The sequence below is a fragment of the Elephas maximus genome, chromosome 4 (genome assembly GCF_024166365.1).
Source record: "Elephas maximus indicus isolate mEleMax1 chromosome 4, mEleMax1 primary haplotype, whole genome shotgun sequence".
Classification (NCBI taxonomy): Eukaryota; Metazoa; Chordata; class Mammalia; order Proboscidea; family Elephantidae; genus Elephas; species Elephas maximus.
Genome location: NC_064822.1, coordinates 25,061,409 through 25,078,790, shown reverse-complemented (window position 1 = coordinate 25,078,790; position 17,382 = coordinate 25,061,409). Strand labels below are relative to the sequence as shown.

The 17,382-nt window shown below is 45.5% G+C and overlaps 1 protein-coding gene across 3 annotated transcripts in view; it reads left to right on the top strand.

The window, feature by feature from the left end:
- JCAD (junctional cadherin 5 associated) overlaps positions 1 to 17,343 on the top strand; it is a 71,412-nt gene extending 54,069 nt beyond the window's left edge. For all 3 annotated transcript variants that reach the window (XM_049881723.1, XM_049881721.1, XM_049881722.1), the window contains exons 4-5: positions 6,263 to 10,014; positions 15,788 to 17,343. In XM_049881723.1, coding sequence (XP_049737680.1) covers positions 6,263 to 10,014; positions 15,788 to 15,822 — 3,787 coding nt within the window. In that variant the 3' untranslated portion in view covers positions 15,823 to 17,343. The remainder of the gene's footprint in view (positions 1 to 6,262; positions 10,015 to 15,787) is intronic.
- The last annotated feature ends 39 nt before the right edge of the window (positions 17,344 to 17,382 follow it).

Genomic DNA, 17,382 nt, shown 5'->3' with positions numbered 1-17,382 from the left:
TCAAATCGAACTTTCTAAATAGAGATATTTACCCATTGATGTTTTCAGGGCGGCTTTATCTTTTCTCATAGACCTTTACCTCATGTAACCATTAAGCTTTAATCTCTTGACCCCATATTTTCCCTTTCCCAAATTAACCTATTTGTTACTCTATTCCAGAGGGTTATTTCCACAATATAGTATATTGAACATGCTAAGGCATGCTGAAAAAGAAAATTGCAGGCTTCCCGGCCTGAAGAGCACAAAGCACAAATTCTGTAGGGAAGGATGGCTGTCACCATCACAAAATCATATCAGACATCGCACACCAGGGCTGGTGAACATGAATCACTCTGAAGAGATGCCCAAAGAGTCCCTGGGTGATGCAGTTAATACAATCAGGTGCTAACTGAAAAGTTGGAAGTTCGAGTCCACCCAGAGGCACCTGGCAAGAAAGGCCTACTATCTACTTCCAAAAAATCAGCCATTGAAAACCGTATGGAGTGCAATTCTGTTCTGACATATGTGGGGTGGCCATGAGTTGGCATCGAATTGACAGCAACTGGTTAGAGATGCCCCAAATCCTTCTGCCAATTCAGCAGAAGGGAGTTACTTGTTGGAAGAGTATGCTGTTCTTTAAGTGACACGTGCAACCTTTATGCTCATGTTGCCTGAGTAAGAACGACTGGCCCATCTGGAGCCAGGAGGAGCATCTGAAGCGAACAGGTTGTCAAAAAGGGTGGTAGCTGTCCACTGGTCCAGAATGTGACTCCTGGGTGTGAAGGCCATTGAGAACAACCGGCATCTGCCAGGCCCCAGTTGCAAATGGAGAGGACCTCACTGGACCCGGAGACCACTGTAGTGAGGCAGCCTACATCCTGACCTACACAGTGTCATATATCTGACTAGGCTTTTGGACCACCGATGATCCAAATCCAGACCAGGTTAAGGGATTTTGCTCACAAGTCCTCAATGACATATATATGCCTATGTTTCACTTCCAAGGGATTTTGCTCACAAGTCCTCAATGACATATATATGCCTATGTTTCACTTCCCACTGAGCCCCCAGTCCAGTCAGACAGGCAACACAACTCCATCCAATTTTTTATTAAGCCACATGTCTCTCCATGCTCACAAGGACCTTGCAGGCTCCATGAACATAGTCTTAGAGCGTGTGAAACAATGGTTAAAAGTCATTCCAAATATTGCCACTCTTGAGTATGCTTTTCCTTCTTTAAAAGAAGAAAAAACAGTATTTTCTATTGTGGCTGAAAAGGAGTCCCATAGAAAAGCTCACCTCTTTCACAATTCACTTTTGTACGTTCAGTGAACAGTTTTGCTCTTTTTCCTTTTAGCCATGTTGTCTCCCTCGTGCTCGTATCGCAAATATTTTCCAGATGGTTTTTATCAGAGATTTTGTTGGCATCAGGTCCCTCTCCTGTGATAAGGCAGGGGTGCGACCTGGGTCTTGTCGCATAGAGACCCTGCACAGAGACCCTGCTTGTCTTGTCGAGCTTGTCAGCACCATTGATTTGTGCTCTGGCCTTCCACTTTGCTTTCCTTATCTTTTTCCCACTATGTTTTGGTGTGTTCAGTGTGTTTTCCTAAAAAGTCCTTTTGTTGACATTTGTTTTTAAATGTAAATCATTAGCTTCATTTTTTAAAAAAAAAGAAAAAATGACCTCACCTTATTTTCTCAAAGGCATTACGGAACATATTCTTGACTTGAGACCACATGTGGTTGCACATGGATGTTGTCCATGGAAGCCAGTAGAGTACTCACACTTGATAACTTGTCTGGAGGAGAAATTTACCCTATTTGGAAACCCTGGTGGCGTAGTGGTTAAGTGCTACGGCTGCTGACCAAAAGGGTGGCAGTTCAAATCCACCAGGTGCTCCTTGGAAACCCTACAGGGCAGTTCTACTCTGTACTATAGCGTCGCTATGAGTTGGAATCAACTCCGACAGCAATGGGTTATCTCCATATGAAAGGAGCCTGGTAGTGCAATGGTTAAATGCTTGGCTGCTAACCAAAAGGTTAACAGTTCGAACCTATCCAGCCACTTTGTCGGAGAAAGACCTGGTGATCTGCTTCCTTAGAGATTACAGCCTAAGAAACCATATGGGACAGCTCTACTGTGTCTTACGGGGTCACTACAAGTCAGAATCGACTTAATGGCATCCAGCAACAACAACCTTACCATGTGGGGTCCATATGTGCCTGTCAGAGCCTGGCTCATACTAGTCCAAAACAGATGAATGCTTCATAATTTTCTATGTAATGTTACTATATTGTTTAACAAATTCTTTAAATTTTCCCAGATGACCAATATTTTCCTTTAACTGGGATTTGGTATATTGTGTAAATAGGGGGGAAAAGAGTTTAATTTGTAATGCTTAGTCTTTTTTTGATAAAGTATAAATGGCAGTTTTGACAAATGTAAGGTAATAATGTAACATTTTTGGGAGAGAAGACAGATTGACTCTGTAGAAAACCCTCCACATTACTTCTCTAGGAAAGGAGCTTTTTATAGTGTGCTTGTATTCTTCTTGTCCTATTTATGTCATTTTTTAAATTTTTCTTCTGATTATGTGCCTAGCACACACATAGACAAATAACACTTTGGGATTTCAGCCACCTCTCTTGAGCGGGTTGAGTGTTTACTACTGTGAAACCAATGTATTGATTGTGAAAATGAGTAAAGCCACATAGTGAGTGTTGTTTCTTCCATAAACTTGAGAACTTTAGGAAAATTTTTGTAGGGCTGTGAGGAGTGAGAATGGTATTTAATAAAGCCTTGTGCTATATAGCATACTCACCATTGGCTGAAGAATAGCGGAGACCATATGCTTCCCAAAGATTTATTTTAATCTCTCTTTAATTGGGTCTGTGACAATTCTGCATCTGTTAACATGCTTGGCTGCTAACTGAAAGGATGGAGGTTCAAGTCCAGCCAGAGGCACCTCAGAAGAAAGGCCTGGAAATCTACTTGCAAAAAATCAGCCATTGAAAACCTTATGCAGCACAGTTCTACTCGGACACACATGGGGTCACCACAAGTCAGAACTGACTCGACAGTAACGGGAATGAAAAGGAATTAATTGTAATAACCAGGGTTGTGAAAGGTTCAGCAAGAGAAGCTCTCCTCTGCACGGTAGCTGGAAGTGTAGATTGGAATGGTTTGTCTAAGGTCAAGACTGGCAATACGCACACAACAAATTAATACACCATGATAGACTCATTCCTTTTCTAAGGATTTGTTCTAAATAATTGAAGCTATGGATAAATAAATGTTCGTGAATGATTGTCGTTAGTTGCTGTTGAGCTGGTTCTGACTCACGGTGACCCCCTGTGTGCAGAGTAGAACTGCTCCATAGGGCTCTCAAGGCTGTGGCCTTTCGGAAGCAGATTGCCAGGCCTGTCTTCTTAGGTGCCGTGGGTGGGGTTGAACTGCCAACGTTTCGGTTAGTAGTGCACCTCTTATCCATTTGCAACACCAAGGGATTCCTTGTAGACAATAGTATTCATGAGAGCGTTCCAGGAATGAATCTACATAAATGACAAATAATGGCACAGTGGTTAAATAAATCTTGTAACTATGGGTAGAATACTACTTATCCATTAAAATTATGCATTTGAAGAATTTTTTCATTACCTGGGAAGAAGTAAAATGTACCTTAAGTTTCTATTTCTTGGATTTGAATCCGTTTTTTAAAAAAAATACTATGCTTTAAGTGAAAGTTTACGAATCAAGTGAGTCTCATACAAAAATTTATATACACATTGCTATATACTCCTAATTGCTCTCCCCTTAATGAGACAGCCCGCTCCTTCCCTCCACTCCCTCTTTTTGTATGCATTCTGCCGGCTTCTGACCCCCTCTGCCCTCTCATCTCCCCTCCAGACAGGAGATGCCAACATAGTCTCAAGTGTCTCCTTGATCCAAGAAGCTTATTCTTCACCCGCATCTTTTTCTATCCCATTATCCAGTCCAATCCCTGTCTGAAGAGTTGGCTTTGGGAATGGTTCCTGTCTTGGGCTAACAGAAGGTCTGGGGGCCATGACCACTGGGGTCCTTCCAGTCTCAGTCAGACCATCAGGTTTGGTCTTTTTATGAGAATTTGGGGTCTGCATCCCACTGCTTTCCTGCTCCCTCGAGGGCTCTCTACTGTGTTAGATTTGAATCCTTTTCCCTCTACTTAGAAGCTGTGTGACTTGGAAAAGTTATTTAACCTCTGTGCCTCAGTTTCCTTATCTGTAAAATGGTGAACGTAATGGTGGTAGGAAGTTTAAATGAAATAATTCCTTTGGTGAGCTCAGCACAATGCCTGACACAGCATACGTGCCCAATAAATGTTAGTGTTAAGCAAGTTAACTTCTGGTCCTCAGTTTCTTAATCTGTAAAATGGGAATGACAGTAGTATCTACCTCAGAAGAATGCTTGTGAAGCTTAAATGAGTCACTATATAGACAATATAGACCTATTGTTGTTAGTTGCCATTGAGTAGGCTCCAACTCATGGCGATATTATAAATAACAGAATGAAACATTGCCCAGTCTTGTGCATCAGCATTTGAAAAAGGCTCCCAGGGTAATTCTAATGCCCATTTGTGTGGCATGCAGCTAGCTGGAACTAGGTTGCATTTGTTACTACCATTTCCTGCCTCAGAGCAAGTTTTGCCCCATAAAAAGAGCCTCCCACCCCTTCCTTTGCGTCAGCCTCCAAGTTGGTCCTAGCTGTAGTTCCCAAATCACCTGAAGATAAGAATCACCTGGAATGCTAGTTAAAACTACAGATTCCTGGGCCCTAATCCAGACCTACAAGGTCAGAATTTTCCGGGCAAGAGACCTGGTAATATGTATATTTAACAGGCTGCCCAGGTGATTCCGACCATCAGGGAAATGTGGGAAATGGCTAGAGCTGTGTCTGTCAGTCCTGGCCACACTGGAAATACCTGGGGGGACTTGGGAAGACATGATGCCTCGGCCCCCCTTCTCCCTCTGAGGTTCGAACGCAGCCAGTCTAGGATACCTGGGCGTCAGGATTTTAGAAGCTCCTCCAGTGAGTCTGATGTGCCGTCCAGGTGGAGGACCACCAGCGCTGATAGTCCTCTAGGGTGCTCCCCAGCCAACAGCGTCAGCATCACCTGGGCACTTGTTAAAAACGCAAATTTTGGGCCCCACCCAGGCCTAAAATAGACTACTACACAATGAAAGCAGCTGCTGTGGAGTTGATTGTGAGTCATGGCAGCTCCACATGTGTCAGAGTAGAGGTTTGTCCTACAGGGTTTTCAGGGGCTGATTTTTCAGAAGTGCAGTCATTCCTTGAGTTACGAACTTCCAAGTTACAGGCAGCTCGTCCTTGTGCTTTAATGTTACATAAATTTGCCCTCACTTTGAAACGATTGAGCCAACCCCGGCTTGCAACAAACTCATCACAATCGCCTTCGCTTGCTGCACACCCACCTTTTAAGTCATTGAAAAGGCTTCGAGCCTTTTCTTGCACTAAAGTAGGGCTAAATAAGAACCATATGCACCTGTTCTGACTTACCTACAAATTCTTAAAGACATTCCTAGGAACGGATCTCGTTCGTAACCCAAGGACTGCCTGTAGATCACCAAGCCTTTCTTCTGTGGCACCTCTGGGTGGACTAGAACTTCCAGCCTTTTGGTTAGTAGCCGAACACGTTAACCGTTTGCACCACCCAGGGACTCTCTATCCAGACCTACTGAATCAGAAACTGGGCATGGGACCCAGGAACCTGTTTTAGCAATGCTCTCGGTGATTCCAATGCACGCTCAATTTAAGGGCCACTGCTGTACAGCAGTGTTGTTAGAGGAGTCTCCCAGACCTCTTTTCCAGAGATTGTGCAGTAGGTCTGGGCTGAACCAGGAATTTACACCTTTAATTGGACCTCCAAGCAGCCAAAGACCACACCTTGAGAAACCCTGCTGTAGGCTTCCTTTTGTTCCCTTGGGCATGTTAAAGTTCTCAGGGCCCTGGCATATCTCAAGTCCAGCCGACATCCCTGGTGTTCTTGTGGTCAGCCTGCTGCTGCCACGCCTAGGCCATTGATGGCAAAACACATGGCCTTCTTCCAACCATAATTATTGGGACACGTTGTCCTTAAAGGTGACAAGCACCATGGTTGGGATAACTTTTTTAAAAGCCACTGCCCTGATTTTGACTTGAATGCTGCTCACAGAAGCAGAGAAGTACGTGTTTTTTTTCCATGTGCTTCTTCTCTTCTTGTAACCTCTGTGTCTTTTTGTTTTGCAGGTTCTATAATCAACCACCATTAGCGCGGTCCTCTCAGCTGCAGACTGGGAACAGCCAAGCTGGTTGGAGAAGAAGGGGACAGGAGTACAGTGGCTTGCCAGGTCCGAGCGACCGAGAGGACCTGGAGGTCAGAGGATTGGCCCAAGCCCACAGCCAGCCTGGCCACTTGAGGGAGAGCCCATGGGATGTCGGAGCAAGGACAGAGAATGTGACAAAGAAGGCAGTTTTGGAAGAAGAGCTGAGAATGTCGGGTGCTGCCAAGTGGCAGAATGTAAGCCTGGAAAGCTGGAACCAGCCACGGAAGTTGGGGAGGCAGATGTCTGATGGTGGTGGGGAGAAGTTGTTTCAAGATCTGTATCCACTCATTCCAGGGGAACACGCACTGAATCCTCAAAACAAAGGGAAATCCCAGTTGTTGCCTAGAGTTCTTTCCCCTGAGAGCCTGAGTTGTGTGGAAATGCCGATCTCGCTAAATGATAGACATTTACCCAGTATCCCTAAGATGCCACTGTATCCTCCAAACTGTGCACCAAATTTGGAAACCACAAGGAACACCGAGAAGGGTGTCTTCATTGTTCCTTTACCACAACCTAAGTTTGGGAGACCCCTCAAGCCTCCATCTTATGAGCTACACCAGCAATCCAGGGGGGGAGTGGAAAACAGTGAATACCAGGATGGCCAGCCGATAGATGACCTGTATGTTCCCAGGCAGGAACACTGTGGGTTGGACTCCAGTTTGGAGCCTCCAGTCTATGTGCCTCCTCCATCGTACCATTCACCCTCCCCACACATCACAAACCCATACCTGGAAGATGCAGCGCCCAGACTTGTGTGTGGGGGTCGCAGTCAGCAGTACCCCCCGACCGAGAAGACCAGTGCCAGTTGCCAGCGTTCTGCTGGCTCCCTGGGAGCTGGGAACGAGTACGGTGCAAACCCACGCTCTCCTCACGGGCTTCCCCAACACCCCTGTCCCACCACTGCTCATGACAGCTTTGTTCAGTACATTCCCTTTGACGACCCACGCATACGACATATTAAACTAACTCACCCCCAAGGCTTCTGTGAAGAAACCAATCTTTATGAGAAGTTGTATAGCACTGGGCCCACTGCTCCCCAGGAGCCAGCTCATGGGAAAATACAACCTCGCGGTGCCTTTTTGAACGTGCAAAGCATGACACCCGTAGCCGGGAAGGAGTGGGCTCCTTCCATTTCTGATCCTGGCCCCCAGTGGCTCCTGGGCCGGCTCCCCAGGGGTGGAGAACCCAGTGACATTGCTGACCAAAGAGACAACTGTGCTATGAGAGGAGAGCAGCCTGACATGAAAGGCACCCAGCACGGACACTCAGAAGGCCACGCATCCTCCCCAAACCCACAGGGCGAGAGTACCTGCGAAACCATAACCAAGCTCAAAAAGTTTGAAACTGGGCTCCAGACCAAGAAAAGTTCAAAGAAAAAAAAGAACGAGACCGTATTTTGCTTGGTTTCCATCCCAGTTAAATCCGAATCACATCTGCCAGAGATAGATACGAACAACAATGACTTAAAGCAGAGCGCCGATAAAAAGAATGGGCTTGATAAGAGCCCAGCGTTGCAAGAACAAAGTCTCCTGAGCATGTCTTCCACCGACCTGGAGCTGCAGGCACTGACAGGAAGCATGGCCAGCAGAACAGACCTAGAAAAACAAGGTCTGGGGGAAGCAGAAGAAGACAAACAAACAAATGACCTCAGATTCGTTCACCCTACAGGACACAGAGCGCTCAAGTATGCTGGCTCCTGGCCAGGACACCAGTTCAGAGACCAGCAAACGCAAACCAGTTTCACTGAAGAATCCAAAAACTCCCATCTCCTGCCCAGTGCGAAACCAGGAGGTTCGACTGAAGCGGCACTGACTCCCCATTGTTTAGACCCCACTGCCGCCGGTGCCCCGACGCAGACAGCATTAGCTCCCAGTGACCAAAAGCAGAAGTCAAGTGTTCATTACTTAAAAGGTCAAACATGCCTCAGCCCATCGACCAACAGTGCTTTCTCCAGGATGTCCTCCGCCGTGAATCAGGCCCCTGCACCCAAAGCATGCCATAGTCAGCCCCACGTGGACGTCCATGGACGCAGAGCCAGCCCTGTGCCCAAGGACAAGGTGGTGAAGGGCGAACCGACTAGTCCATGCAACAGTCAGCAGCTATTTGGTCAGTTTCTTTTGAAACCCGTGAGCCGTCGTCCCTGGGATTTAATAAGTCAACTAGAAAATTTTAACAAGGAGCTTCAAGAGCAGAAAGAGAGCAGTCACAGTAGCAGTGAAGGTAGCAGTGAAGAGAGTGAGGCAGAGGGCCAGCAGGATGACTGTACCGACTCCAGACGGGAGAATTCCGCATTCGCTGGATACAGCCAGGCAGTGAGGGGGGAGCAGTGGCCAAGGATGCTGCTGCCAGAGGAGCCTGTGCTGAGGTCGGGAAGAGTGAAAAGTAGGTCCAAGAGCTGTAGTGAGGAGCAGAAGGCTGCCCCTCCATCCCAGGCTGTTTTGCAGGCAGAGGATAGCAGAGGGGAATTGTTCAGGTCGGCAGATGGAAACTGGATCACAGGGAAGAGAAACCAGGAGGTTGGAACTAGAAAAAGCCAGCTAGCAGTCAGCCCAGGTCCGGTGAAAAGAATGATGGCATTTAGATTAAACGACACAAAACCAGCCCCCCTACTCTACCCAGCTGAACCGAGGAAGCCACTGGAAAGCCAGAAAGTTACCAGTGATACAAGTTTTGTGAAACTGAGCACAGTGGTCACTCCAGAGGCAGAGAGCGGGGACGAGAGGGAGACAGTGTTTCCACTGTCTCTTGTGAACAAAAACCGAGGACTCTCAGCACCAGACTTGCGGTCCATGGGGCTTCATACAGGCCAAGAGCAGAGTGCCAACAAGTCAGATGGCTCTTTCGAAAAAGCAAGTGCAATAGAAATCCCCCCAAATGAGTCCCTTCAAGAAAGGGCTGAGCGGATCCTGGGCATCGAGGTTGCCGTGGACTCCCTCCTGCGGGCCAGCGGGAGAGGTGGACACAACCGGTGCCCTGTGTCTGACGATAGTGCCTTCAGGCCAGATTCACCCAGGGAAGAGCTGCTGACCAGCTCAGCCCAGCCAGATGGCCCCGCAGCATCCAAAGACGCCTTTTATGGCCGGAGAAAATGTGGCTGGACCAAAAGTCCTCTCTTTGTAGGGGAGAGAGACGTGACTAGACAGACTCCCCATGCGTATGCCCACTCAGGTCTGGAGGGGGCCATCACCTGTGATGCCCTCAGCCCTGAGCCCCAGCCCAGCCCCCTGGACCCCGAGTCCTTGGGTCAGAAGGACTCGGAGACAAAACCACCCTTCAGGTCCACTTTGTTCCATTTCATCGAGAGGAGCCCAAGCGTGGCAGGCTCAGAAAAGAGGTGCAGAAACACTTCCAAAGTGATTGAAAGTTTGCAAGAGAAACTAGCCTCCCCTCCAAGGAGAGCAGACCCTGACCGCTTGATGAGAATGAGAGAGGTGAATTCTGTGTCCAGGATGAGGCTCCTGAGCTCCAGGAGCACCGATTCCACAGAGGAGGCTGAGGAACTGAAGGCAGAAGGAGGCCAGGGGGAGCAGCCAAGAGGGTTTGCATCCCTCAACGGCGGGGACCTGCCGAGGAGAGCAGCCCCCATCCCCAAGGGCATCATCTTGCTGGAGGACAACGGGCATCTGGCAGCACAGAGCACAAGGAAGAAAGGTGATCAAGACTTCTGGTGCCCAGGTGAGGTGTCGAGCAAGAATGCAGACTTTGCAGTATTAATTTAGAATCCTCAAAGTCCCTGGGTGGTGCAAACAGTAACTCAGCTGCTAACTGAAAGGTTGGAGATTCGAGTCTACCCATAGGTGCATCAGAAGAAAGGCTGGTGATCTGCTGCCAAAAAATCAGACATTGAAACCCCTATGGAGCACAGTCACACTCTGACACGCATGGGGTCGCCATGAGTCAGAGTCGACTAACAGCAACCAGTAGACCTTAAAAACATGAGGCTGCTAGATAAGGAAAAGTTGTCTATACAGTAAAGATAAAGTTGAATTATTTTACCAAAATACTTCTCATTTTACAAAGAATTATCCAGAAGCTGCCTTTTAAAATTTAGATAAAATGATTATATAATTACAGAAATTATGTAGGCTACTTTTCAAGCCTGTATAGAGAAGTAAATCATTTAAGCATTCCAACATTGGTGCCGACGCCTTGATAAACCCTTTTGGAAACCACAGCATTCGTACTCTATAATATCCCCCTGAAATAATAGGCATTCACCCCAGTCTCCCTCATTGCTCTTTATTAACCAGATAAAAAGACACACACCAGACCCTTAAATTAACTATCCCGTTACGCTGTGACTTCCATTCACACCTTCCAGAATCTTTTTTTCTCCTTTTTTCACCTGTTTTCCCTACCACTCCACTGATGAAATTTTAAAAGATTTAGTAGACAAGATTGACATTTTGCACTCTCTCGACACTCTGCCCCAGGTCATTGTCTCCCCAGCCATGCTTCTTAAAGTCCCCTGGGTTTTGATCGCTAACGCTCAGGTGAGGTACTTTGGCAACAGCATCCTGCAGGCCCGTCAGCTTCTCCATCCTCTTAATGTATTCCCAGAGCCTTCTCTGCTTCATAAAACCACAAAGAAGTTTCCCAGATGGCAGTAAAAGTGATTTTCCACAAGCACAGTTTCACTATCTGAGCTCTGACACAAACAGGTCAGGAGAGTGGGACCTCCCCGCATCTGTTGCAGGTACCAGGCATTTGCTTCAGGGGCTGGACATTCATCATGAGCATTAATGATTCATCCTAGGAGTGATTAGAAGCAGAGCTGACATAGATGTCAGAAGGTCCACGTCATAAACCATGTGTACCTTAAATCATTTAGTCCAAGCCTTTATTTTTATAACACCTTTGGCTGCTAACCTTAAGATTGGAAGTTCAAGTCCACCCAGAGGCACGTCAGAGAAAAGCCCTGGTTATCTACTTCCAGAAACATGAGCCACTGAAATGCTATGGAGCACAGTTTAGTCTGACACACATGGGGTTGCCATGAGTCAGAATCAACTCAAGGACAACTGTTGTTTGGTTTGTTTTTTCAAAAAGCAAGGAAAGACTATAGCCCCAGGAGTTGTGCTTTACCTAGCTGCTGCCAGAACCCCCGCCTGCCTCCTGAGCCTACCTCCCTTCCTTTTTACTGTGCTGCCCCCAACTGGCTGCTTCCACCTCCCCCCACCCCCCCCAACTTTTCCCTTTTCTGTTTTGAAATCCAAGGATTCAAAAGTCGATGTAAAAGAGCAGTTGTTGTTAGACCTGGAAGAAGCCAGAAATTTGTTGTTAAACAAAAAATCTACTTGGGTACTTTTTATACTTTCTCCCAAATACAGTATGATTCTCAGGGGTGTTAGCCAGTGTTGTTCTGTTTCTCATGCATTACTGAAAGAATGTATTTGTCAGGGTCCTCTCGGCTTTTCTTGTTATGTATGGCACATTCACTGAGAGTATGAAGGCTTTGCCATTATGGTGGAAAAAGTTTTACATGGATGGGATTTATTGCAGGTTTAAGCATGGTCTATCTCCCTGCCCCCCATCCCCACCCCCAGTATATGCCCACTTGCTTTTAAGTGCTGGTTTAAGCTTGGTAGGCTCCTCGAGTGAGCTTTCGTCTCCCTAGCGCGGAGGCGAGCTGTTCGGTGTCCCATGTCTTTGTAACTTGGGGCTTGGTAGATGCTCATCCATAAGATTGAGATGGTTCTCTCAGTGCTACGTCTTCCTCAGAATTATAAGGATTTTAAAATAGAACAAAATCTGGCTGTAATTTAACACCAGTTTGTAAATATTTCCATGTCTTAGTCCACGGCCACGTATCTCAGGAAGTATTTCATAGCGTAAAATTTCTAGTTCAATAAAACGGTCCCTCAATTATTAGCTTGACCACTTGGCATGTGAAGGGGGTTGGGCAGCTATTCAGAAACATCCAGGTAATACAAATTTGATTTTAGCCAGCCATTAAAAGCTTACAATTATTTAAAAAATTAATTAAAAAAAAGTTAAAATTATGATTTTAACCATAGTTGCTAACAAGTAGCAATTGTAATTATTCTTTTTCGCCTCACTGTCTGATGCCTTTGTTAATAAACAAATAAAATGACCAAAACCCTGAGGGCAGAGGGCTACCCCTCTTGACAGTTGACCATAGTACCAGATGTCTCTGACATTCCTGAATCATTGGATAGCAGGGTACCACTTAGCGGCGAGTTCTCGCATACTCTGTTGCTCAGCTGGACGTCCGTGGACCTTTTCTGTGATGGTCACTAGGCCTCCACATTCAAAACTGATCACTCTGAGAGGAATATGGGTCATATAACTGAGCCAGTAATGCTTTTCCACTCACAGATTAGCAGGGAGCGTTTTTGCTATGCTGTTGATAAACTTTTGGATTTTTTTCTTTCCCTTTTTGATCACTTTATAATTTTCAACACAAGAGTCCTCCTCTCCATCTCCACCTCTCCCCCGTCCCCCACCACCCAGTGTGCTGGGACCACCTCATTGCTCCTGACTTTAGAGTCCACTTCAGATTTTCTTCTGGGACTGTGAAATAAGACTTTACTCTGTGTATCTGTATTCCCCCTACAGGCATATACGCACACTGCCACAACTTTATTATTTGTGTTGTATATATCATATGAAAGTATTTCCATTTCAGATGAAAGATGGTCATTTCAGCTAACATCATTTTAGTGGTATTTTTTGGCTCGGCCTAAGAAATCACCAGCTCAAAACTAATTCAGGTCACAGGATCCCGTCTCAGCTGGATGGATTACATTCCAGTTCCGAAGTGTTCTGACAGGCAGTGACTGCCCAGAACCTGCTAGTTCCATCAGCCTCGGTTGCATACCCTCTTAGTATGACGACTGGAGGCAAATGCAGAGGCTGTCTGTTCCAGGCTCCAAGTGGGGGAAATCTGGGCAGGCCAAATAATGCCAAATACTGCCATTTGGAGGCTAGGCATTTGCCCATCTTCAAGGGCAATAGCTGTTCAGGGTGTTAGTACCCAGCAGGGCTGACCTTATGAGATGTCATCAGCTGAAATAGAGCCCACAGGAACCAGGATTCTAAATATTCAAGGTGACCGACCACTCCATCTCTGGGCCTGTGCTGTCCCACCTAGTAGTCCCTAGTCACATGTGGCGGCTGCTGCGCATTTGAAACGTGGTAGTCCAAACTGAGATGTGCCATAAGTGAGCCCTGTGGCGCAGCGGTTAAGCACTTGGCTGCTAACTAAAATGTCAGTGGTTGGAACCCACCTAGCCACTTCGAGGGAGAAAAGACTTGGCGAACTACTCCTGTAAAGACTACAGCCTAGAAAACCTTATGGGACGGTTCTCCTGTGTCACATGAGGTCGCTATGAGTCATAATCAACTCAATGGCACCTAACGACAATAACAATGTAAGTGTAAAATACCAGATTTCAAAGACATAGTACTTCCCCCCAACAAAAAAAAAGAATCTAAACTATCTTAATTTTTATATTGAGTACATGTTGAAATGAGAATATTTGGATATATTTGGTGAAATAAAATATATTGCTAAAATTAATTTCACCTCTTTGTTTTAATGTGGCTACTAGAAAAATTTAAGTAATATATGTGTTTACATTATTTTATTGCGCCTAGCCCTCCCTGCTGTGAAAAGGAGCCCATTGTCCTACAGAATTCTTACCATGGCTTCCCTTAGCTTCCACCGTGGGTCTCTGGGGCCTGGGTACGTTCTGTGGCGTTGTCTCCAGTGTCCTTAACACTGAGGTGAGCTGTTCAGTGCCGTGTGTCTTTGTAAATCGGGGCTCAGCAGATGCCCAGCTTTATCCAGGCCTCCAGCCAGCTGAAAGTTTGACCTTCTCACATACCTACCCATTAGTGACTGGCCTGCCCCATTCTCAGTGAAGAGGAAAACACCTTTACTCACAGGAGGGCCCTCTCAGAACCAGCACACATGAGGCTGAGTTAGCACGGAAATGCACTGCTCAGTGGTCACTGTCCTGTCATCACATGGAGTGTTGTTAAGTGTCAGATGTCAGGAGAGGGTCAGCTCCTGCAGTTCTGCATTCTCTGAGCACAGACAGGCACTCGGTGCTGTGAGTCGTGTTGGAGGGGCAGCAGGCTGCCTTTCCAATCTGGTTTATAATGCCTGACTCAGAGTGCTGTACACATGGTTTTAGTCGTTGCAGAAATATATTGTAGATCAGTTGAGACGGTGTGAGGAGGGCATGGTAAAACCCATTTGCTGCTAGAGAGATTGGACTTTATGTGGTCTTCATAGTGCATGGCTGTACCGATGGATTTGGGAAGAGATTGCTTGGTAATTGTTTTCTAACTCTCAAATTGTACCATCCTTCCAGATTTCTTAAACATCTCTTCAAAAATTAGAGAACCTTTCTGCTGCTGTCGCAGACATTCTGACTGTAAAAGTAACATGGGTAAAGCTCAGTTTCCCTGTAGTCCGGAGACCTGTGGACCCAGACTTTGTCATGCTCTGTGATACCCAGCTGCAGCATGAATGGCCATTTAGGATTCTTTTTGTGTGGTATCCCATTTGGGAAATCAGGCCATCTGGGCACAGTGTGGGATTTTCCAGGATGGGCTGGAGAATGGATCAGTGTGTCAGCCCACATGTATGTGTGTGTGTGTGTGTGTGTGTGTGTGTGAAGGCCTTAGAAGACGGTACTTGCAGGCGTACTGCCAGCCCTCTGGCCTGGCTGGTGGCAGTCGGGGACAGGAGGCCTCTCGTTGCCTGCCAAACAGTCAGAATTTCAGGGTCCCTGCCTCCCAGAGAACAGCATTGGATCACAAAGGTGGACATTCTAATGCAAGCTTTCTATCAACTAGAATTGTAATTTACCAAAAAATAAAAGTAAAAAAAAAAATCCTCTTTAGCATCAGCCAAGCACAGCGTTGCCAGTTTAATAGGCATTGCATTAAAATGAATTATATTCCATTATAAGCAACAGGAAAAGATCATCAAAATATCAAGCAACTCACATTTTCCTGTCTGTGTTTGGGTATCAGTCCTACCAAAAGAACCAGACCGGTTGCCGTGGACTTGAATCTGACTTGTGGCCGCGACCCTGTGGGTGTCATAGTAAAACTGTGCTTCATAGGGTCTTCAGTGGCTGGTTTTTCAGAAGTAAATCACTAGGTCTTTCTGAGGCGCCTCTGGGTGGACTCGAACCTCCAACCTTTTAGTAAGCAGCCAAGCCCGTTAACTGTTTGCACCACCCAGAGCTGCAAACAGCCTTTAACTTCTTAGGAAAAACAAGATTGTTTTTCACTTCTTAGTAAAAATGAGATTGTTGACATATCTGAAGATTAACTTATAAAAGTTAATACCCTTGTGGATTTTGCTGCCCGAACATTTTTATTTACAGTCAGGATTAAACACAGAATGGACCAGTGGAATATACCACTAATTCTCTCTCTCTCTCTTTTTTTTTTTTTCTTTTTACAGATTCATATGATCCCAGCAGAGTGGAAAGGGTGTGATGAGATACTAGTGAGGTTTGGGACCACTTTGGTGTGCTGAGTATTCTCTGACTTGACTTGAGTCCATCAGCCCAACTGGCCCACGTACAAGCTGGGAACAGCAGGGTTTTAGTGTTGATGTGTCCATTACTACCGCCACTAGGAAACCAGCCATTCATTCAGTGTTGCTTTGTGCAGATAAAGCTCTAGTCCATTGAAACCATCTGTTTTTACAGCATGAAGATGTAATCTCTATATTTAGAAAAGAGTTTTCAGATAAACTCTCCTTAATGATGGATTTGGCCAGGTTGGTATATAGTTTGGTGTTAATCTGGCTCTGTGTGAACGTGTAAACATGGGAGATCTAGTGAGTGGTGTTGAAAGGATGGTGAACGTTATAAATTCCCCTTCCTCATCACCACAGCGTGTGCCCTGCCGTCACGTTCAGGAGTTGGGGGCACAGGCCTTGGCCTAGCGTTCCGCACTCTGTATGGGGGCGTGGGATGGATACATACGACCCACTTCTCATCAGTTTGGTCTGCTGCTGCTGGAAGTAACTTTACTTAGGAGTGACTTTCCATCAGAGAGTAAAAGCAGTATCTTTTAAGTTCCAGAAGGATTGAAAGCTGTGCTATATAGTGTACTAAGAGTATTATTTATCTGGCAATGAAATACTTTGAGATCATTTGCAAACATGCCATTGTCTGCTTTGCACTCAGTATTATCTATTTTTATTTTCTGTATGGATGTTTAGAAATTCTTTATATGAAAAATAATTGCTGGTTTAAAATAGACCATTTTAACAAAGTAACTATTTCTTTTTACAATAATGCTATTTTTCTATGATGTAAACAATTGTCAGGTGGCAGATTTTTAAGGAAGTATTATTTTATTTAAAAGAGTTGGTATCCCTTGGTGTGAAAGGAACCCACAAGGGGTTCACACTTGCTTTAAAGCATATACTCTGTCCCTTACCCACTGACAACACCGCTACTTTTATTGTAGAACAGAGATGTCAGTACATTACAGGGTTAATGAAACAGATTCTCACAAGAATGTTTTACAAACGTAGCTGTAAGGTTATATTTGAAAATAACCCTCCCAAAACCAGCCAACATCCTTACAACCGTTTTTGCTGTCATATGAACTATAATTACCAAAATGTCGTTTTACCCTTGTACGTCTGTGGGGGTCTACCCTGAGACTATGCTTTCCTGCTCCCTGCCCTACCCCTTTAAAGAAATATGTATTTTTTATCTAGAATGCTCCTGAGTTAGTCTTTCCATATTTTTACAAAGTGCTTGGAGACATTATATATATATATGCCTTTACAGAAGTATCCTGAGGCCTATGTAGTCTGCTGTGTTTAATATTGCATTTACCTGCACAAAGTTTATGCATTTTTTATGCGTTTATCCCCGCTTTCGCGGTAAGGTATTCCTCTTAGCTAACATTTCATAAAGTTTCAGTAATGTCCTTCCTTCCTTCCTTCTTCCCTCCCTCCCTTTCTTTCTCCCTCTCTTCCTTTTTTTTTTTTTTTTTGTGAAACCACCTTATCTATTTTTAGACTTCTCAAATTCC